The 23,965-nt window shown below is 38.7% G+C and overlaps 1 protein-coding gene across 2 annotated transcripts in view; it reads left to right on the top strand.

Moving 5' to 3' along the window:
• ABLIM1 (actin binding LIM protein 1) overlaps nt 1–23,965 on the top strand; it is a 221,427-nt gene that overhangs the window by 112,445 nt on the left and 85,017 nt on the right. For both annotated transcript variants that reach the window (XR_012662910.1, XM_075108029.1), the window contains 2 exons: nt 11,159–11,342; nt 14,013–14,122. Coding sequence is in view for 1 of the 2 variants with exons in the window: in XM_075108029.1 (XP_074964130.1) it covers nt 11,159–11,342; nt 14,013–14,122 (294 nt within the window). In the remaining variant the exon portion in view is untranslated. The remainder of the gene's footprint in view (nt 1–11,158; nt 11,343–14,012; nt 14,123–23,965) is intronic.

The raw sequence follows: 23,965 nt of genomic DNA, 5'->3' as shown, positions 1-23,965 counted from the left end.
CCCCTCAGCATATACAGTATGTTGTTAGCTAGAGGAAACAACTCCTGATACTGGGACTAGAATATATCAGACAACCAAGCCACCTGTAGATGCAGCTTTCTCCTTTCTGTATACGGAAGTTTTCTCTTGAGTATTCAACTCGTATATCTACAGTGCGAAAGACTTGAACAAGCGTGTACTTGCCTAACTGCTGGCATACCTGGTGAAAATGTATAAATTTTTACCCATAGCCTTAGTCTGGTAATCCAGTAAAGGTGTGGAAAAATTCTGTTTCTTCATAAAGCTGTCGCACTAGTTGTATAGTAGCAGGGTTTCAGTATGAACCTGTTGGGTGTTTTTTTTTTTGTTGCCATCCATGATCTCCAGTTTCTGTTTACATACTGTTAAGTGTATTTGATATGATTGTAATCCTATAATAACTAATAACCTATAATCCTAATAACCCTAGGTTATGTCAGAGACGCATAGGCACTCCGTGATTGCTTGGCATGCGTGTGAGTGTGGTTGCTGCACTGCAGGAACAGGGTGACTTAAGCCTCCATGCTACATCAGCCAGCTCAGGACATACTCATATGTCATGTTACGTGATCGGACAATTGTCTTCCCCTGTAGTTCGGAGCTCCATCCATCTCTGGAACCTTTCTCAGACCAGAGTCACTGCTTCCTGACAAAGATGACAAGTAAAACCTCCACCGATTGACGTGTTCCCACGATAAGGTACAGCTAGCTGTTACTCCCTGCCTGTTGCGAACCAAGTGTAAACAGCTGGTTTGTCCTATCTGCCTGGCAAGGCTGGCTAGCTCTATTTGTGGCTCCAGATAAGAGCTGATAAAAAAACCAAAGAGCTGAAAATGGTGCAGCCTGTCCCCCAGAAGGTGAGCTCTGCCAACCTCCCGATAGGCAAAGCATCTCAGGCAGTCAGCAGCTGACTTGGAGCTGGAGTTAACAGGGGAATGATGGACAGGAGAGGTGAGAGAGATGCTTAGGAGTGCAACTCCAGGAGCACTGCTCTGAATACAGAGCAGTTGTCTTTGGCTATTTTATAAGAAAGTGACTTACCTTGCTAAGGAATTACTGTTTTGTGTTACAAATGCAAGTTTAATTGGATTCTGCATTATCTCCAGTTGTAATAAGTTTTATTTTCTGTTTTATCAGGAGGACAGTCTTCCTACCATACCAAATAGTTAATGGTTACCAGGCAGTGAAGCTGCAGGCTGAGAGGAGGGAGGATTAGAAGAGGAGGCTGGAGGGAGAACTACTTTCTGTCTTTAATAAGCATTAACATTAACAAGAAAGAATTAATAGCTTATAAAGAAGTAAAAAGTTTTATTGTAAAGCATGTACATTAATAACTTCTCTGGAAAAACTAGGACTCTTCACAGCAATGTCTATTACATATATAAATGTGTGTGGGATCAGGCCCTAAATTACGATGTGCATGAGCAGAGACTTTAATATCTCAGATTAAATTGTGATCTGACAAAAATGATAATTTTCTATCATTGTCAGTTGATTATAGTTCATTTTACCCTATTGCATGTACTGGGAGAGGAAACTTTGAGGCTAGCAAAATTGCTATAATAAGACTTTTATTATTAAGTCTGTGATTCATCTCTGGGTTAGAGGGAAATGCTGGTTTCAATACACTGTATTGCTTAACAGAAGAGCTTTAAGCTTTCATAGTAACAATGTAAAAGTTTATATAGCTGGATTTTGGTACGGGTAGAGATAGCTTGTGTGATCTTAACAAGGTAATGTAGTATTTATGGTAGTATTTAAAATAGTAGACAGTGTCCCTGTTCTTGATGTCAAATATAAATTAATAAACATGGTTAGCTTCCATACAGTAGCCTAACCTAAAAAAAAACAAACCTCTCATAAATAATCAATCCTGCCAGGAGAATATGGATGATGTCCTAAAGTTTTCAAGTCCTCACTGTGTGGCATAAATGTCTGTAATTTGATTAGGCTGTGCCAGGTGGAAGTGCTTCACTGTGTATGAATGTTTTACATGCTATAGCAATATTAAATATCAAAAGGCAATTACCAGCTAATATTCTTGCTAATTATAAGGCAAAGGCAAGTCATGGCATACAGGAAACACTCCACAAACCCAGAGCATCCCACGGAGAAGAAACTTTTAGCTTCTATTAGAACATTGTTATAAATCAGCATAAAGCAGTTTCTTAATCATGGAACAAATGTGCTAATTTTCCTCTTTTGAGCTAGATGTCTTTCAAGCTTGTTTAGGGAAACCCATGTCAATATGTACTTCCAGAATCCTTTGTGGTATGTTTAGGTTCCAGGCATGGGTCTGTTTCTTTTATGTGATGACTGCTGCAAGGCTACATCATCTGTAGTTCAGTGAGCTTGGTGGGGAAGGGGGAGGATTCCTGAGTTCAGATTTTGGGATGCTGTGTAATCTTTGACTTTGAACTGGATCTTCCTCCCTTGAAGGACTGGGAAGAAGTTAGGGTCGTGTAAGCAGACACAGTATCAGCAGGCTGGAATGTGTTTTAAATCATTAGTGCTTTGACCTTTGATCTGTCATCACATTCCTTCAGTGGCAGCAGGAGGAGGCTGCAGGCTGGCTGCTGGGTAGTTAGTGCTATTAATAGTTCGGTGTCAGTGGATGGAAAGTTTAAATACGAGGACATTCTTTTAGTAGATATCCAGTGCAGTATCTGAAACAATCTCTGCATTTCTGCAAATACTTCTGAAATAGAGAACTGATCTGTGGACATGGTAACATAACTGGTGGATAGAATGTGCTCCTTCCTAAGCATAGGGAAATTATATGAGGTCCCTTGAAGCTCTGAATCACTGAACCAAAGAGCCTTCTTTATATAATAGCTCTCCAGGCTTGTAATTCTCTTTCAGTGCACCATGGTTCTGCTTGCCAGCTTGTGAAACTCCCCATTTCAACTTGGTTATTGAAACAGCCTTTAACATTATTAAGTCTTTTGATTTTTCTCAAGAGTGTTTGTATTTTCATCTTTTTTTCTAAACCTGAGTGTCATGGCTTTCATTTAAAGAAGAGGGCATTTCTAGTCATTGAAATATAAAACGCTGGAAAATATGAACCTAAAATGCTGTAATGACAGAATATAATTAAAAAGGACATAAACGTTACAATACCCTGTTTGAATGGTCAGGACTTTGGGGATCTGACTCAAGATCTTGAAGGATTACAACTCTGCATCCTTTATCTGTGGTAGAAAGTCCCATGGAAGGGAATGAGGAAGAGTAAGTTGAGATTTTAAGGGTGAAAATGAAAGAGAAGCACTTGCTGCTGAAGAGATTAGTACACTAATCAAGTGAAAAAGCAAAAAGGGGGGCACACTGTATCTGCATGCAGAGGGAGACCTAATGACGGACAGCGAGAACATGCTTAAGGGCAGTTAATCAGGTTTGAACGGTTTAGAAGATCCAGGGAGTGATGGGGTTCTGCTGTTCTTGGAGAGCTAACAGAGGTTAAAATTTCTCCCATGACAGGAAATGGGATTCAGGTGTGAATTCATGCATTCAGGTAGCTTGATATGAAAGCAAGCCTCAATTGCAGCTGAGAGAATAACTGCCATTTCTATATTTGTGTATCTTGGCTGCTGTGTCTTGAGGCCTGTTCTTTGTCTTGCAGTGATTCCCATTGGTATTTCACTCCAGGTTCAGGTAAGTGCTTGGGAAGTTTGCTGTAACACAGGCTGGTTTCCTGCCAAATGACCCTAACCCTCCCATAATCCATAAGCAGCAGGGAGAGCTCTGTCGCATTAGTGGCCGTAGCCTTTGGGATGACAATGGGCTGATTCAGGGATGCAACAGATTTTGAACTATATCCAACCCCTTGGTAGTTAAAGCCACCAGTCATCCTCAACACTTGTGGACAACAGTCTCCATAGGAATTCCTGAGGTTCCCTTGCTCCCTGCTGAAGAGGCACGGTGGATGAGGTGATTGTGGGCTTTGACAGTAGGGCTCAAATTATACCCATAGTTCTACCTCACACTATTCTCCCATCCTCTGACCCCTTTCTGCCCTTCTACATGTTTTCAATAGCAATGTCCTGTTTCATTTGGGTCTCTTTATTTTTCATATAAAACACTGAATTGTTAATTTTTGCTTTAGATATTGACAGGAAAAAATCCCAAGCAGTTTCGTTTCATTCTGAAGTGATCCTTATTTTGCTCTTGGGGATTTAATGCTGTACAAGGCAATTGGTTGACACTGATCTTAGTTTAGCTGGGCCTGAGGTCTCTTTCAGTGACCAAACATTTGACAGGAAGCAAAATTAATTGCATTGCTTGGCTGATGTTGATGAATGCTGACAGATGCCATGTCAGATTTTAACAAGCTGCTGGATCCCTTTGAAAGTAGAGGGCCAGCAGGATGCTTTACAGGTGCTTGGTGAGCGGGGCAGAGCATCCTTATAAGAACAGAAAAAGATGCTTGGGTTTGTTGTCAATGTATCCTTCTTTTGCCTGGTTTGCTTCATAAGTCTGTGGATGAGGTAGATTTGGTTTTGTGCTATTCTTACATCCTTGGTTTGCGTATTTATAAACTTTTTAAAGAGATCTCTGATCTAGATAGTTGTAGCCAAGATATCCTAGGCTAAACCTTTACATTTTTCCACTGATTGCATTTCTTCAAGGTTCATTTCCTACAGACCCATAAATTACTTTGATCTCCACCTAGTGCTTAGTTTAATGTGAAAGGTGTTTTAAATGGTTGAATGATTCTTGCCATTGTTTCCATCCTGTTGCACAAAACTGATATTTCAGTTGGGAAGCTGTCACATTGCAACATTATATATGGCTGTTGTTTGCTTGCTGTTGAGCTCAGGTACAAGCTATTGTCTGTTAGACTGTTAGGAAGACTGAAACATATGCATGTCAGGCGCAGACAGGAAAGTTTCCCCTGTGGTGTATTTATATTTCCAGTGTTAAGGAGAAAACCAAGGAAAGCAGACCTCGTAGGACCAAAGGCAGCATCATCTTCTTGACTGGGAAGTTGATGAAGTTAAAACTCTGAGGTCATCTGAAACTCAGTCATCACTAGTGGTTTCAGTTGAACAAATGTTTGCATTAAATGCTTAGGGGTTTCACTCAAGTACCGCACAGAGAATTACTTGTGTCATGACAGTGCCACTCAGTAGTCATGCAGCAGGGTGTTTGAAATGGAGGGTCAGGGGAAGAGGAGAAAGGCCTGGCTGGGGGTTAGAGGATGCTTCTCGTGGGAATCCCAGACCAACTTAGGGGAAGAGGGGAGAAATACAGTCTCATCTTTCGCTCAGGAGGTATTTTAACTGCAAAACCTTCTTTCCAGCTGATGACTAGGTAAAGAAGCAGATCTTAACATCACCTGTAATTGTTCCATATAGATAAAGCTCTTTTGACTTCCCAGGGTTGTTTCTAAAGTCAATCTGTTGAAATGAGAATTGCTTCCAGAACCACTGGGAATGCTGGACACAGCTCCAAATAGCTTGGATCAAAATACATCTCTCCTCAGTGTATGGCAAAATATCTCCGGTGACAGGAGTGTGACAAACAGTTATCAGGATCTCTTGCAGCTTTTGCAAAAAGCTGTATGCAATTTCTTAATGGTGCCTTGTAATCTTTCTGCAACAGTAGTGCTGCAGCATGACTTCTGCAATTTACCGTTCTCATGTGGTCTTCTGATGATACTTTGATGTACATTCATTCTTTAAATGACTTAAGGAACTGGAGGTTATGCCATCCAGAAAATTGTTGATAAGAGGAATAAAACAAAGGCAGAGAAAGACTTAGTTCACTTGAAGTGTGGAAACTTTAAACTTTAATAAGAGCATGAACCTTGCTTTCATCAACACAGGATTTATTAAGTTGTCTCTTAGGCAAAAAAAAAAAAAAAACCCACCCAGATTTTTCCTGTGTATTTGTTTAGATGTAGATGATAAACTGAAACATTGCCAAATTCCTTTCTACCTTCAAACAAGAAATCCATTATGTCCTAAGAAATAAATGTTGTATGAATATTTCCCTGCTTGAGAACAGCGCGATTATTCTATGAACCTTGGAAACACAAAAAAGAAATAAAACTCCAACAGGAAATTGAATTTGCACCTTATTTAATGCATGGTGACAAAGCAGATCGTTAGACTTCTCTTAATGAATACCATTCACTTCTGCAAACTGAGAGCCCATGCTTATAGACTCTGCTTGTGTGGTTTTGTTTCCTCAGTGCTGAAACAATTTTTACTTAGTAAAATAACTCTGTGTTGATGTTAAGGGCCCAGTTTTTCAACTCGCACTGACAATAACCCTATAGAAATCCTACATAATGCTTAGTGGGATCAAATCCTACTTCCAAGCACTTTGGAAAAATCTGATCTCTTAATTTTCGTCATCTCTGTTAAAGCTCAGAAGTGACTCAGCTTAAGAATGATCTGAGTCCCTTGGAGATCACAGGCAGTTGGATTGCTCTTGAGCAGCTACCTTTTGTCGTAACAGCTCAGGCTTGCATACACAGACCCTGTAGCTTTGAGAGCTGACAGCAGCACTGGTGGGCTTGCCAATCTTTTTGTGCTCCAGGGATACAAAATAGTAGCTCCAGAGAGTAGTTCAAGAGAGAAAAAGCTTGTAGGACTGTGTTTTCTGGGTAGTATGAGGTAGGACTATATTCTAGCTTATTGCATTCACTAGAGAGGCAGGATGGCCTGTTTGGAGTATGAAATCCTTTGATATACAGACTCTGAGAAAAAGGCTGAGTTCCTCCAGGAGCTGTTGAAGATAATGGTTTGGTATTTTTTTTAATAAAGAAAAATGTTGATTTTGTGGTTTTTCTTCTCTCTGTGCTTGTGGTACCTCTGGGAATAGAAATGTTCCCCAGTGTCTCCTGTTTCAGAAGGGGGGTTCTGGTCATGTAAAACTGAATTTCTTCCACTGTACTGAGCAGGAAGGGTTCTTGGGGAAATGTTATTCTCCTGTAGAACTATTTCTGTGTGATGGATGTTTACAGAACAGCTCTCGCTTTCTGCCTTCTTAGGCATGATTTGTGCACCTCTGTTGTCTCCACTAATTAATTCTTTCAAAGTTGTTTTTCCCATCAGCATAGGAAAACCCAAAAGAACATAGCCTGATGTTTCCTATTAACTGTCATCACTTTGGTATTCATTTTTCTTTGATGATGTGATGTTCAGAGAGGTGGTGGAGTCAGTCCCTGGAGGTGTTCAAAAAAGCTTGTAGACGTGGCACTTCAGGGCATGGTTTAGGAAGCATGGCAGTGTGAGTTTGATGGTTGGACTTGATGATCCCAAAGGTCTTTTCTAACCTTAATGATTCTGTGATTCTATGATTTGTATCACAGCAATTGCCTAGGTCACACTATTGGGATTTATTGTACGTATGTAGTGATCACAGCTGGTTTCTCTTCATTGCCTCTGCCGTTTGTTGCATGAACGGTTCTGGGCAGATGGTCTGTAATAAAAGCAATAACAACCAGTCCATCTTTTCTGTAGTATTTCTACAGTGGTCATAAATGTGTGCTAAGGCAATACATTTAAGCTTGAGGGGACTTGTCAGAACCATGACTTCTGCACAGTTGCAAAAAGGAAAAGGGGAAAAAAAACCCCACCAGTTTAAATCCTTTCCTTTTTTGTGTACCACATTGTACACCAAGTGGGGATACAGCCATGTTCATCTTTTCTGATTTGATCTCTGACTCGCAGTGAAAGCAGCCTGCTGGAACAGCATTTTTCCAGCCATGGATGTTAATAGACTGGGTGACCCTTGTTTTGCCCATGTAGCTTAAAGCTGTGATTAGTGATAGGAAGACATGCGCTAAATTGTCTGCAAAAATCTGTTGTAATGTGGGGTTGCCAGGATTTGTCTTTAATTCTTGCAGATTGGTGTGTGCTTCCAGCTGTGAGTGCACTGAAGATGATGAATCTGCGGGTGGTTCACATCGTAAGCAGTTCTGCTTGTACCTGAATTCATGACTTGCCAGAATGAGAGAATTTAACTCATTCTGAGTTACTGACAAGAAGAATAAGAGATTGGGTAGAATGGAGACTTCATAAAGAAAAGGGCAATAGAGGGAGCTTCCTTTTAATAATAGCAATTACTGTCTTTAAAAGACTTGCCAAATAATTTTATGCCCCATTTTGATCCCTAGGCTTGAATCCCTGCGGCCACGCAAAAGGGATAGAGCTTAATAATTGTGAATGCATGAACCTTTTCATTCAAAGTGTGTAGTGTTTTTTTGCAAGCAATGATCTGCCACAGACCTCTACATGATACGTTGAAGCTGGATTTTCAGAAGCTGGAACAGAGGTAGCATTGAAAGTTGCTTTTGATCATCCTAGCTTATTAGACCCATTGCCTAGGCAGGTAAACAGGGCCATAATGACTAAACGAGTATTTCAAAAGATGACTCATTGGTAGAGCTGGGGACCGTAGTAAAGAGCCAGAGAGTTCATATATGCAGCTTCTGAGGTGGATCCAGCGGCATGCTGAGTGCCTTCAGCTTGAGGCTGAAATATATATATGACTTGGACGTTAGAGCTACAGGCTAAGTTACAGACTAAAGGAGGTTAGGAGGAAAATTCCACATAGATGCGTGAGTAGTCTATAGCTCTTCATGAAATTTAGTGGCTTCTGAAGCACCTAGTAGTGACCACTCTATGACAATACTCCAGTTCACACAGGGCAGCCACAGGATCTAAAAGTCTGAATACTGAAGTCCTAACAACTGTTACATATTGAAGTAGAATTCTCAGTTACTCCATAATCTAACTGTAAGGATCTACCAAAGGTAACTTAGAGAAGCAAACCTGTTGTAAGCAGGCTTAGGTTTCACCTTGGGACGTCCAGTGGAAAATGCCTAGATGGTCCCTAACTCAGGAGGAGTCTAAGGTGATGTGGGGTAGAGGTCACAGTAATTTCTGCCTAATGGTTATATGATGTTGTACCATTAGTTTTAAAGTAATATTTTGAACAAAATGGAGATCAGCAGAAAGAAATGGAAGAATGAAAGAGGATTCTTTTCTGGAGGTGTACCTGAAAATAGCTTAGAGCATTTTGCAGCATTCTAATAGAGCCTTGCCAATAATTCTGTAATTCTCCGAAGTCACTGATAATTGAGTTTTGGCTGCTTGTGGGTTTAGTGCCACCATGAAATGTCATTTGTTTGCACATGAAATATTAACACTGTTCTATGCGGAAATGTGAAACCAGAAGAATGCTAGCACTGATGCTGCTTCAATTCTAAGTGGCATTTTAGTGCATTCTGTTTATTGTTATTCTATTAATTACTGTTACAGTAGCAGTCATTAGACCTCTGAGGCTTGGCAACAGGCCAACACAGAGAATTTGCAATCCTTTCCCCGAACACCTTGCGATTTTAGTTTTTAAGGCAGGTAGCTAGTAGGACATTAGCCCATTATAATGTGGGAGAGAACAAATGTTGTGCATGACATTGTGCTTGGAATTTGTGGGGGAGAGGTGAATTGAAAGCATTTCACCTGATAATCTTTCTGTATTTTGTATTTTAATTTTTCAAGGACTCTGCAACCACAGGGACTTAGAAGGCTGCTTATGTATTTTCCCTTAATAATCAGAATTTCTGATATGTGATCTGAATGTACTTGAATGTTATGAAGAGGGATGAGACGGAATTGTTAGCAGAATAAGAGTTAAGCTGGCATCCTCGACGGATGTGAAGAGTAGCTTCTCTTCCTGAATTACACAGATACAGCAATATAGAGAGGAGCAGTAGGAGTGACTGATATCAAAATACCTGGGAGGTGCCATATATATATATGTTTGTGTTTGTTTAAGAATTGATCTAGCAGGTCCTATTTATGCTTTCTCACTGAGGTGAATAAAGAGGACTTTTAAAAGCTCACATGAAGCAAGTAGTATTTTTGGTGCTGCTGCTGTGGGACATTAAATAGGTAGGTTCAAGTCCTTCGTTCAGCCCAAGCTAAAGGAAGTGTGAAATTCAGTCTCCCATCTCCCATGGCACTTTATTGTCATAGGAGTTGGCTGTTTTGGGATGGGTTGCTTTCTGTCTCCTGTGTTGACCAGAAATGCCTATGTAGCACTATGAATATTTTCTTAAAGCAAAACAGGCACCTGGTTGTGATGTGTTTTGGTTTGGGTGAATAAGAATTTAAAAGTGAAAAGCTGCCAAGTCGCAGAAATCCTTGACTGGTCCTTCACCCTTTTACAGTTTACAATTGTTTTTCCCAATAAAGTTGTCCATGGCCACAAGTCTATATCCAAATATTAGAGTTGTTTGTCTAACCCATGAAGCACAGGGGGAGGGAATATAATATGTGAAAGACTAACAGAGGACCCTAGTGCAGATTAGGCACTCAAAAGTAATAGTTATTGGGACATTAATTTGTTCAAAATACAGGTGTGGGGTACTTCTTATTCCGTATCCAATATACTGTTGTGTAGTTTGGCTGCATATAGCATGAAGTGTATATAGTAGAGATGTGGTTAGATTTTTAATGCTTGGTTGTCTCATTACGGCAGCTTTCTCCCAGTATTTGTGTCTAAATTAATATGTAAAATTAACCTGAACATTTCAAAGATGATACTTTGTAAAGCAAAACAAAAGGTATTGATGCAGCAATGGTGGAGCAGCTCAGTGTTATCTGGGGAGTGGAGGAGTTAATCTAAACTATACGACATTCTAAAATATTAATTGTTTCAAAAAGGCACAGCACCTTGAAAGCTTCTTAAAATAAAGTGTATGCTTGCAGGAAAACCGCATGCTAGTGTATAAAATACTAAAATCTGTCTTATTTATTGAATCATATCTTCTGCTCACCTCTGGTCCCAGAAGTGAAAGTAAGATTGCCTTGGTACAAATAACTCTGATAGCATGATTAACTGGATGATTGGAGGCAACTGAGGTTTTGGCAAGGACCAAGTACACGAAAGTTACGATTACGTAGACTCCTCCAAGGAAAGTCTTTATTACAAGCTCTCCTGTAGCCAGAGAATACCAACCATCACGTGGGATGTCAAGACATGTAGTGACAGGAAGAGAAAGCAATAATCTAATAGAAGGCAGCAAGACCACCAGGGTCATCCCATTTGTTAGCAGCATAGACTGTTGCTGACATCCTTAGCAGGTATATTTTTCCAATCCATCTGTGTGTTTTCTATCTTCCAGTGTGTGGCTGTGACCTGGCACAAGGAGGCTTTTTCATTAAGAATGGAGAATATCTTTGCACCTTGGATTACCAGCGCATGTATGGTACCCGTTGCAACGGTTGTGGGGAGTTCGTGGAAGGAGAAGTTGTGACAGCTCTGGGAAAGACTTACCATCCAAGCTGCTTTGCCTGTACTGTTTGCAAGTAAGTCACCCCTTTCAACTACCATGGCATGAACCCAGTACAAGGAAAGCAGGGACAAGGGTATCACCATGACACACAAATCTTAAGACATGTTTCTGTTTGGGAAGCGTTTGTTTGGAAAAGATCTGCTGCAAGTCTGACTTTGAGGGTTTTCAAAACACTACTCATTGATTTGGGGGACATGGGTTCTCGGTTACATATAACTCCCTGTTCTCAGAAAGTTACTCTCACATATGAAAGAATCAAATATCAGGCTTACATGTTGAGATAATGGATATGGGTTGAGTTGCGTTCAGGTGATCAGTCCAGATTGATGGAAGAAATTATGTAAAGCAAAATTCTGTATACTACAGTAGAGAAGTCACTTAGGCTATAAGAACACTTAAACAATTGAAAACATACTGGAGACTCATTTTCACATCATATAAGAACGCACAGCTTTGAGACAACTGCGATCCCTGCCTTCTTCCCAAGTAGTATTTCTTGTCCCCCGTAAGGGAACCACTCTTCAGTTCTACAGGGAATGAAAAGAAGTTAGCTAAGGCTGTGTTGATGGGACAAAAAGTGGCATTTTTAACTTGTATTTTTGTTTAAACTCTCACTCAGATATTAATTCAGAATTCAGGAGGCTGCTAGGCAGATCTTCTACGTGATCTCATAGCAGTTCTATACTTGAAAATCTCAGCTGAGCTTTAAAGCCTAAACTCAACCCATAGTCCCTATGCATAGTATTCTCTATTAGCTGGCTCTAGGCACTGAGACTATGCTAGAATTTAGTCTGTCTTAGTATATAGCTTATTGCTATGGTGATCGCTATAATATTTTGGATATACTTTTTAAATAAAGTTTTTGTAGGTTTTTAGAGAAGTGGCACATTTTTATATTTTAAATATGTTTTACTGTAATATAAATATATAAAAGTAAATATATTAATAAGTTTATTATTTTTAGTAAAAATAATCTTCTAGATATAAAATGAAACTAAAGAGATATGGTGCCATCATTCTACAGAAAGCCAACTGTGTCATGTGTATACTTACTATTTACTAGGCTGGAATTAAGATGGCCATCAGGCTGTTCATTTCTGCAGTTCCGAGCCCCGCAAGTAAAATGGAACTTTCCTTAAGCAAGTTTCAGTGTAACGCCTGAGGGAAACATAAGAAGCATCAGGGAGAGATGTAGGTAGATTTCATAGAGAGGGTGGACCCAAAAGGCAAGGCCTGTTCCCCTGTAGTCTTGCAGGGAAATAGGGCAGTGGAGTTCTCCAGAAGTTGGAATCTGAAAGCAGTCAAATTGTCTGACACTTAATGCAGGAGGATGACAGGAATACGAAAGGCAAGAATCTACATTCAGAGATTCATTGGAGATCCCATCATATGATGCGTCTAGGTGTTAGTGTGGCAGACTTGCTAGGTGCTACCCTAATCTTTCATGGCTATCTCTGATGAGTAGTTTAAGTACTTTGTCCTATAACCTGGTACATTTTTCAAGACCCTTTCTGTTGAAAGTATTTTGATCATTTTTCAATTTGGTTTTAATTAGCATGTTAATTTACTGCATGTAGGTAATCATATGATGTGTATGTTTCAGATTTATTTCCCAATGACAGTGTGAAAGTAGGTGATACAGTATGAAACATCAATTTTCTGTACATTGACTTGGATCAAACTTTTTATGTTGAGTGAACAAAAGATGAGTCATTGGAATAGATTCATGAAATGCTGTATTGCTGCTGATTTATTTATGACCCACTTAGGAATGGCAGTGGAATGAAAATAGAACAGTGCCTTAAACGTTTTGTGGAAACAAGCAGATGTTTGTTTGTTAAGCACAGTTCTGGAATGAGGTGTGGTGTAGGGGGGTCTGTACGCAGCAGCTAAAGCTACTTACTAAGGATGTGGAGTTACTGAACCTTCTCAGTCTAGTGAAATGCTCATACAAAATGTTGTTCATCCTTTGTTTTTTACACCAAATAAAAGTTAAAAGCAATGTCAACTTCTGCCTAACACATTCTTAACATTTTGTTGTGTTCAGCAAATAATCTGAAACTTCCATAGTGCATTCAGCCTTTGCCTTTCTCCTAACACTATCTGCACAGGTAGCAATTACAGTGGTGGCCCTGTAATGTAGATACCTATTTTAAATGTCTGGGAGAATGAATCTGGATAACATTTCATTATTTTTTTTTTGCAAACTGCTATATCCATTGCAATATAATCATATATTTGATTGCTAAATACAGATTAATTTAGCATTTATGAGTGACTAGCTTCACATTCCTTCACTCGCCTTGACCAGTTCCAGTTCTTCCTTTGAGTTCTTTTCTGTACCACTTGCTATCCACGACATCACGCTGAGACCATCATAAATGTAGCTGTTGTGTCTAAGTGGATTTCACTGTCGTCTACACTTTAGATAAAGTATGTTTGATAACTTTTTAAAACCTAAATACAAGCCAAAGCAAGTCTAACCTCTGCTCTGCTTGCATCCATGGATTGGATTTCCTCCAGTGCCTGGATTTGCCAAGGCCACATTGCAGAACTATTTGGCCTGAGTTTCTGTAGAATATTGACTGCACTGGGGGAAGGCAGTAAACTCAAGTCATAGAGAAGAGAGGAAAATTTCTGGCATAACCTTTGCTAAAATACATTTTTCTTCTTAACTCTCCAGGCGCCCATTTCCACCAGGTGATCGAGTTACCTTTAATGGAAGGGACTGTCTCTGTCAGTTGTGTGCTCAGCCAATGTCCTCCAGTCCAAAAGAATTGTCTGCCTCAAGCAGTAAGTATGCCAACTTCTTTCTGAAGCCTCTCACTTTCCCAGGCTCATCAACAGTTGGTTGAAACTAACTTAATGCAATCTTTCGGGGTTTTGTTTATTTTTCTTCACCTTTAGAAATGCAAACACCTTTTTTTCTTTTTTTTTTTTTTTTTCCCCTTCATTAAAAGTTTCTGGTACTACAGGTGGGAAGAGATATATACGTATTTCAATATGAACATATGACTCTTCCCCAATGACTGGGTTTTTAAAAGGGCTGGGGTTTTTTTTTTTTTATAGGCACTGAAGAAGTATCTCATGATGAAATCTGAGGTTTCAGAGTTGATAGATTCCATTTTTTCCATGTGTAATTGCACAGGTTTAAGTATTCAAAAGAGGAAAAAGTCAGAGGAAATTAATTTTACTCTAACATTTAACACTTTAATTAAGTTGTCCTTTAAAATTCAAGGAGTGTTGTCAGGATTATGTTTCCAGTAGACTGATACCACAATGATACTGTGATCATAACTTCAGGAGACCATTATAAAAAAGAGAGAAAACAAGTTAAGGGGAAAGAGAGAGAATGAAGAAAGTTGTGGAGGGAAATTACCTTTCTTTGCTGTTGGGTTTTAGTGCTTTTAAAAGATAATTTGTAAATTACTGATATTAATCTCTGCCTTTGATAGTTAATTTTTTAAATCTTCAGGGACTTCTGATTCTTTCTCTGCTGCTGGATTGTACTCAGCACTCTAATCTGTAATGATTTACCCAGCATAGTTTTATTATTCAAAATGGCTACAGATTTCCTTGTGACATTAAGTAGTTTTCCACTGATGCTGTTTTCCTTCAGGGAGACATTGTGTATTTTGTATTGGTACTTGCCTTTATGATCCTAGGGTTATGAAGTGCATTATAAAGGCAAAGTTGGATAATGTTTGTGCTCAGTGGATGAGGCAAGTGAATCTCAGGTTATCCTATTTCCCTGAGAACACGTAATCAGACACTTAGCAAAATGGAAAATGAGAGGCTTTTTTTGTTATCATGCTTTTCTGTCTTTTAAATAGTATTTCCCACTATAACTGTAGATTTTGAGCTGAAAATGCACAGGCCTAATGAGTTAAGGAAGAATTTAGGAACCTGAAAAAATGCTTACAAGACTTACAAACCAACACAGAAATGTATGAGGTATTTCAGGCACCCAAGCAATACTTTTGAGACAAAGGAATCATGTGGAAATTGTATTTGAATTACTGATATTTCAGAGGCATAATTGGCAAGGAACTGCAAAGCATAAGAATCTTGGAGAGCACTGACGTTCTTTTTCTAAGTGTGTCACAGCACTAGTTCCCAAACGACTGGTGTTCAGTGACAGAAGTATTTGGATCACACTACATCTAGCTCTCAAAAAGTGGTGCACTTGTCCAGCAGTGCGGCCGCTTCCTGGATACGTGACTCCAGGTGCCAAAACGCCCCCTGGCAAATGATGGGCTGAAGTTGTCTGATAGTGAGCAAGCAAAAGAGCCGGAGAGTCACCTACTGCGCGCCATAGTCTCCGATTGAATTGCTTCTGGGGTTCCACACTGAAGTCATAGGTAGCAAGGATTATAAAACAATCTCCCTTGTTACTTGTGATGAGGTTTACTGGTTTTTTTAATCAGAATTGGGTCCTGCTGGGCAAACTGCCTTACCAGTACACACAGCAAGAGAGCTCCTGCTCGTAACAGTTCAGAGTGCGCTACTTAAATCTGCAAGTACCTGCCACTGTACAACTTCTTCTTTTCTGGAGAAGGACTTGTAGGAAGATATATTATAGTGCTTCTGGTCATTTTAGAGCAAAACTTTCCAAAACAGACAAATAAAAGTGAGACCAGCATGTGTTTATAAGTTCAGAAAGACTCAATTAAAGGAATACTAATGAAGTGTCCTTTGTCTTCAAAGATATACCAGCTGCTGCTTTAGCTTTGTGCAAAAGTTGACTTAGCTACAGAGAATTCTTTCTTGCTGGCGCTGAAGAGTAAATTTTAATTAGCATAAGCTGTTCCAGATTGCTTCCATGTCTCTCCTGCTGGCTTAATCAGACACATCAATTTTTTCTAATGCTTTGCCCTTTTTTGAAGGGATGAGGTTTTTTTTAATGCAGGTTCCTTTAGAAGAGAATCTGATTCATACTATGCATCTATTTTATATCCTATATTGCTGTCAGCTTCCCCTGATTACTTCCAGGTAGGTTACTAGAGGAGGCTTTCCTTAAAACAAAGTAAGTTGGAAGTGAGGAAATTCAATAGACTGAAAGCATGTCAGGATTGATTGCTTCATGTAATGTAAAAGGAAGCCTTGTATTCACTAGAATGTCTGCATTAATGTTGATGTGCTGTTTTCTGATGTCTGTTACTTCACATAAATGAAAGGCTTATTGACAGCTTTTCCTGGATGATTTCAAGGGAAATCAAATGCCTCTAAGTACAGGGGTTAACATATTGAATACCATGAACCTAAATATTGTTATACTCTTTTATAGTGCACAGCAATGCAAATCAGAAGGAAAAATAGTGAATAATCAATTTTCCTTTTTTGTTTAATGTTAGTTGGGTCCATGGTAGTTATTTACCTTAATTATATCAATATATTTTCTTTCACTTCACATAGATTACCCAGAACAATTATAGCTATTTTCTTGAAGAACTATTTCATAATTCCTTTTCTATTCTAATTCTATAAGACAATGTTTTTCAGTATACAAATATTATGGAGTAGTCATAATTCATAATTTAGTCGACTCTATTCCTTAGACACTGCTAGATGTACATAATACACTAGCTTTGGGATTTTCATTCACTCATTTAATTCAGCAGGTAATCTAATACCAAATACCTGTAAATAGCTTTGCAGACAAAAGAAATGGGTGATGTTCTTTTTTTGTTATTATTATTTTATTTCATATGACAGCTTGATAAATGAGACGTGATCTATAAAGCAAAGTGACTGGGACAGATGTAGAGCAGCACAGAATCAGGGGACAGCTAGATAACACTGACTAAAAGTGTGATGTTAATGGCTTGGATAGTTCAGGGTTTTCAAGATTCTGCCAAAGACAGGAAGTTATTATATGGGGTTTTTTCCTACTTTCATGCTGTCATTTAGAGTGTAAAAGATTTAAACCTAAAGTAAAACAATTTGTTGTTGTTGCTATTATTTTATGTTGTTTGGCAACTCATGGTTTGTTGTTTCCATGTTGTCAGAGGAGTGATTGTCTAGTGGTTACTCCCCCTGGACCTGGGAATTCTGAGGGTAGCTTTCTGGTTTTTTCATACATGTTTTATGTATCAGGGTAGGTACTTAAATTTAAAGGGTCGGTTCTTTACCAGCAAAATGAAAAACTATTGCTGGCCTAGCTTACTAGTATGTTGTGGTTATAAGCAAATTGAATATAGTATGGTGCTTAGATGATGCAGTCCTCGATACTGTACTACTGCCTGAGTCTTACCTTTTGATGCTAAAATCATAAAATTTAGAATATTTGTGTGGTTTTAACTGGTGTAAGGAGAAATCCAAGAACTTAAAGTCTGCTTAAACCCTTGTTCTTCATCCATGTTAGGGTTAGGTATCTTCGAAAGAGTAGAATGAGCTTTATGATAAGTCTTTCCAGCATCTCAAACTATTTTACTCCCCTAGTGGCCAAATGAGTAGTGACTGAGGGTACACACTCTGGATTTCTATTTGCATTAGCATGTGAAGCAGAGGCAAGTAGACTGGCAATGTTAACAGGCTTACCCTCTTTGGTACTTTTCCATTAGAGCATTCTATCAGTGAGTTCTCACCAAGGCAGCTGGTAAGTGAACTGATGTGGACATCCGAACATGAAAATCCCTAGTTTAGTCAGACCTTAATTTTTGAAAAGAACCATGCTGGCTTGCATTTCTTCTTGAATGCACAAAAGATATCATGGGAAGTACAGCCAAGAGCAGAGCAGCCGTAGAGGGATCCCACACACTTGGGGTAGGCACGTGAGGTGGTGCCAGCAGTCTGCGCTGGCAGAACTCGAACCAGCAGTCTTCTGGCTCAGGGATCATCTGAAATTCTGAAGAGACTATGTGTCTTTGAGCACCTTTCCCTCTTCATCAAACAGAATTTTCCCTTAGGCATTCCACTTCACTAGCTCCACGGTAAAGCACTTCAGTAATAAGAATGTTATGTTATTTCTTTACTTGAGATTGAGCCCGTTCTCTGTTGGTTCCTTGTCTGGGTGCTGGTAAGGAAGTTTTAGTTATTTCTGATTACATTTTTGCTGAAAGGTTGGATCGTTTTAGTGGTGTGCATGAAATAATTAAGAAATTGCATTTCAAATGAAAAGTGGGCTTTCTAGATGATTAGGAAAAAACTCCCTATCCAAAAGAAAGTGAAGCGTTACAATCACCTAGCAAGAGTTTTCATTTGAAAAATTCATCTTCTTTTAAAATGATGTTGGAGACTTTCACAGTTTCCTCTTCTTCAGTGAAATACGTGCTTGCGTCCTATGTACACCGAGATATCCAGTGATGGTACTGTTTGGAAAGATGCACGGGGAAGATATGTCGAATCCCCTTTCTTTGTAACAGTCTTTCATGAGTTCGGAGCATTACCGTACAGCCAAGACATGGACCAGAGTTTTCAGAATGGCCAGTGCCATAAATAATCTTTGGTGCAGCTGTTCCCTGACCAGCCGGCCTCCATGCGGAGATTTCACAACACTGTTCTGCATGTTTGTCCTTGCCTGTTTTGCACATTATGTTCTGGTTCAAAGAATTTAAGTTTTCTGGGACAAATGCTTTCATGCCTATCAGTACAGAGTCTAACAGAGTTGGATCCTGGCTCACAACTGGGGATCTTAGCTCTATTGTGATACAAATAATAAGCTTAATGCCTAATGAACTTGTGGGAGAATATCTTTGTTAATTATTCAATAGCCTTATCTCTTCAAATAAGATGCAGTAAAGCTCCCAGTAAATATCTGAAACTTCCAACAAGGTTTCTGATAATGCTGAAGTAGAGCAGGGCCAACATACCTTACCTATTGAAGAAAAAGGCGGGCAGGAAAAAATGGGAATCATCTTTTGCCTCACTGTCCTGAAAGTGGGGAGGGAAGTGGGTTGCTTTTGAAACAATGAAGCATCAGAATGGAGAAGGAGCAAATTTGCTTTGCAGTCCTCCTTTAAAGAGCCTCTAATTCTTAATGCAGTTTTATATTTGGGCCATAACTGTCCTTTCATTAGACAAAGTTATAGGTGATTGTTCCCAGTATTCAGAAATAATGTCTGAGCTGATTTGTAGGCATCACAAACTTCTGCATTAGAAGTTAGCCGAGTGGATAAAATGGATGCAAAATTCCTTTTAATCTTAATTCTTGTGAAAAGTCTGCAGCTAGGATTTGTAACTGCTTAGCCACATTTGACTCAGTTTTCATTATTTTTTTTTTTATCCGTCTTTCCTGAGCTGTCTGAAAACTTCAAGTCCATAGGGAAGACTTAAAAAGTGAAGGGGAAGAGTTGGCTGGCTATTTGTAAGGAAGCCATCTTCAGTGCTTTTTGGCTTTAAAGGGTGTTAAGCAACATCCAACACATGATTTTGAGCTCATTCTTAGGAAATATCCTACAATTTCACACTGTGTGTCAAAGCTACATAGTGTATAATAGGTATTGTACAAATACTTGGCGCAGATGTGGATAGGCCTTAGTGTAAGACACTGAGACTGGTTTTGCCTTGAGATACACACAATATCCATAAACTCCAGTAAATGCACTGGGGAACTTAGGCTCAACAATTTTGGTTTTGAACACGCATTTTTTGAAATGTAAATTTAAAATCTTGTGAATAATTTTGAACCTTAAGGGTTTAATATTTTTGTGTGCTATAACACAAATATTTTCTAATTTTGTAATTCCTGGCTTACCTGCTAAAGATACAAAACCACTCCATCTCTCTGTGGCATTCAAGCCTGCATACCTATGTTTAGGTACTGGAGATTCAGGTGAGGATTTTAAGGACTTGACAGAAGGGGCTCATGTACCCCTATACTTTTTTTTTTTTAATTTACCATAGAATAAGGACATACCACAGATATCATTGTGGATTGATTTCAAACACTGTGATTTAAATCACTGATTTTAATCATGGTTTACCTAAGGATCCAGGAAAGCTTGATTAGTATAATTGATTGTAACCTTGTTTTACATTTTGGTTTTTAATTATAAAAGTAATTTATAAGCATGAGGATACTCCATTTCTGTACACATTTACTTAAACTAATGTATCTCTGCATAAATTCAGCTTATTTTTTAACATCTGTATTTTTCCCTAATGACTGGTTTTGCTTGTGATATATGTCAAGCTCCATTTGAATTGAAATTGAAATTTAATTAGAATGCATAAAATAGCATTGTGGATTTTTTTTTAATTTCAGAAACTACCTGAAATCTAGACACATGAAGAAAGTAGATGCATTAAAACATATTTTAACTTTGGAACTACTGATTTGTCAAGGGTCTGTAGCTTACAAAACTATTTACTTTGGATCACCATGTCCTTAAAGTTTCTTAAAGTGGCAGATCTTACCATACCTGATTTTGTTCGTAGAAAGGAAAAAGGAAGCAAGTTTCTCCTCTGTGTTTTCACATCCCATTTGGATTTTTAACTCTGATTAAATCAAAATTTAAAATTCTGGTTTTAAATTAAATCCTTGAGGCTTAAGTATGAATATTTAATTTTTCTTACTTTAATCCAAATTTGATTGTAAGGACCTTGCACAGCAACTATATTTATGACCTAATATATTGAGCATACAGTGGATCTAAAATTTTACCCACTCCATCTCCCCCACCCGCACCCCCACCCCCCCAAAAATAAAATGAGCAAATCAACATGCATGAAATGATACAAAATTCAGGAATATTATGCAAACCCAAGCACAGTTCCTTGCTGGCAAAAGCCATTAGCTTACACCTAAGAATATGCAGCTCTTCCCTTGATAAATCCTTCCAATGACTCTGGCTCATTTTTATGATTACTCCAAGAAGACGTATTCTTTTGAAGAATGTTTGCAATTTTAGGGGCATTTTTATCATTTGAATTGCTTTCTTGGATTAATTTTAGTCCTTGTTTATGTTTCATAACAATGGCTAAATTACTTGAGTAGCCTCCATTTAGTCAGCTATTTGTTATTTTACAAGGGTGGGTATTTTCACTTCTGCTTTATAATAAATTGCCTTAGATCCTTCTCTGGAAATAAAGCATTGTTACAGACTTAACTTTTGGGTAACAGAGAGCAGCAGCTGTATTGAGAATATAGAAATATAGAAAATTTCTGCTGCAGGGCAGGAATTTTCTGATATACAAGTTTTCTATCAGAAAATGTTCCTTGACAAAATTTACTGTTTTTCAGGAAAGTGTTTTCAGTCCAGTTTGCCCGTTTCTTTTGTATGCTTTTGTGTTACATGTAAATTGGGCAGAAACAATTGTGAATAGACTATACGAATGTACTAAATAAATATCAGTTCTTATTTGTCTAAGCATAACCCCGTCTGGAACTTGGAATCAAAACATGTCCAACTCCTTAGCTTTTGCCAGAGAAGTACTAATCAAAAGGTAATTCCGGAGACAGTTCTGGGGAAAATGCAGGGAATTGCTCAGTAAATGGGCGCAGCATGAGGAGGCATCACTATGGGGAAGACACAACAGAGGATATCTCCAGAGATAAGAGTATCTGGGAATTGTCCTGTTCAGAAAGCCTGCCACGTAGTAAGTCAGAAATCAGAGGTCACTTAAAAAGGACGTGAAATGTGAATTAGATGTTAGCTAAACCTTAGTTTGCCACAGGTTATCAGGGCATAAAAACCTTCCTGAAAGTTGCCTTATGTTTCATTCCTATTGTTGGAAGTTGTACCCTGTTTGAATTGCTTGTTTCCCAAAAGTAACAATTGAAATTACCAAAAACAGTCTGCAGACACGCTGTGCTATCCATGAGCTGGGTATTAAACACTGAAGCTCACTTGCTAACTGAGCAATTCACTTGGGGTACTCTGAGTTGGGATTGTGAATTTGAATTCAGCTGCACTGAGTACTGAAGTGTGGTAGAAGAAATAACAGGGTGAAGACCAGCCTCAGCTTAGATATACCTTGCTGTGGTTTATCCATCAGAGTAGTTTTACAGCTGGGACTCTGGGGGCACTCAGCTGGAAAAACAAATATTTATCCTTCTTTTACAGAACAATTAAAAACTCTTTTCTTAATTAGTTTGTAGCACGTCTGCTCTTTCTTCCTCCTCCTATTTCATTCACGCTTTGGTTTTCAGTTCAGACACCTCTATGAAAGATTGGGTTGAAGAAGGAGCTGAGGCTGATGTTATGCAAAAAGGCTAACCTAGTGGTACGTTGCTTGCCGGGACAGTTTGCAGATGTAAGACGTTAAAAGGTCAATTGGTTTGGCCTCCTTTGGGAAGAAGGTGTAGAAAGATGTAGAAAGAAGGGAAATTCTGTTTCCTTTTCCTGTGTAGAAGACTAACACAAACGCTTAAATCAATACAGAGGGCGAAAATAAAAACTCCTTTGATAAAATAGTATTGTGTTAACAAACTAGAGGTGGGGAAAAGCACTCATCTTTCCAAATCACTTTAAATTACATCAGATGATGAAAGCTATTTACTGCAGTCATCTATCCAAGCTGTGTATTAACAGGTTTCTTAAAGAGGCAAGTCAATGTTAGGTGCTCACAGGCGGTTAACAAGGACTTCTGTTGCAAGCAAAGAATGCCAGTTCATGCCGTTGTGATTTCTTCCCATAATTTAATGAACTAAAATAATTTTATTTTCTCTAAATATTTATTTTGAAAATAAAAATTTTTCCCAACTTGCCATTTATCATAAACTGTCAAAGCTCTATTCCACTTCCCATGGGAAATTTATTTCCCTCCATTGAATGTGCCCAGCCTCTTATTGTTGGATTTCAGGAGTACAAGGCTGCCCGCGTGGGTTTGTTTTGCCTTTAGCAAAAGGGCAGTAGTGCATTTTGTTCTGACAAACATTTCCCATCATTGCATTGGCAAAGAGGAAGGGTCTGGCAGCAGATTTCACTGCAAAATTGAGTTACATACTCAGATCTAAATCCTGGATGTAAAATTCCCAATATTGAATGTTCTTCTCTGTCTTCCAGAGCTCATCGCTGCCCTGATGATCAAATGGTTATGCTTTAAACTTTGAAAGCATTTATTGTACTGTAAACAGACAAAGTGAGTTTTTATTTTTAGCTTTGACAGAAATATCTTGATGATCTGGAAAAGCCTGTGTGATATTGCCAAAACTTTAAATTTTAAATTTTAAAACAAGGCTTCAGAAGGCATTGCCTGATCTGTGGTTAAAGGGTGACTGAGGAAAAACTCTGGTCTTCCTAACTCCATGAGATATTATAATTGTGCAACCTTCAAATTGCCACAGGAGAATTATTGGGAGGTAAGCTGTTTTTCAAGGTGGCTAAGAGTTATTTACAATTAAAGATTTCTTGACCTTAACTTCAGTGATAATATTTGCTTCTTTCTTCACTTCCAAACCACTCTTTCTCGTAGCTTGCTCTTTAGGTCCAGCTAGGTTTGACAGTGTATTTCTGTGTAAAGTCCAATGAAAACTTGTTTCTTTCAAAAATTAGAATAATAATAATAATAGTACAAATCCCCCTCATTCAGCTCAGCTTTACCTGTTTCAGGGCAGAAGCCTGCTGGTGCTGCCTTTATAAAACTAGTTTACCTGTATTTTATAGGGACAGGAACAGTAACAAAAGGAGTGTAAAAAGAGTATTACTCTTAGGAGTTGTGGCAGCTTCAGACTTTAGACATACGTTACTAACG

The sequence above is a fragment of the Phalacrocorax aristotelis genome, chromosome 12 (assembly GCF_949628215.1).
Source record: "Phalacrocorax aristotelis chromosome 12, bGulAri2.1, whole genome shotgun sequence".
Classification (NCBI taxonomy): Eukaryota; Metazoa; Chordata; class Aves; order Suliformes; family Phalacrocoracidae; genus Phalacrocorax; species Phalacrocorax aristotelis.
This window is presented reverse-complemented; position numbering and strand designations above follow the sequence as displayed.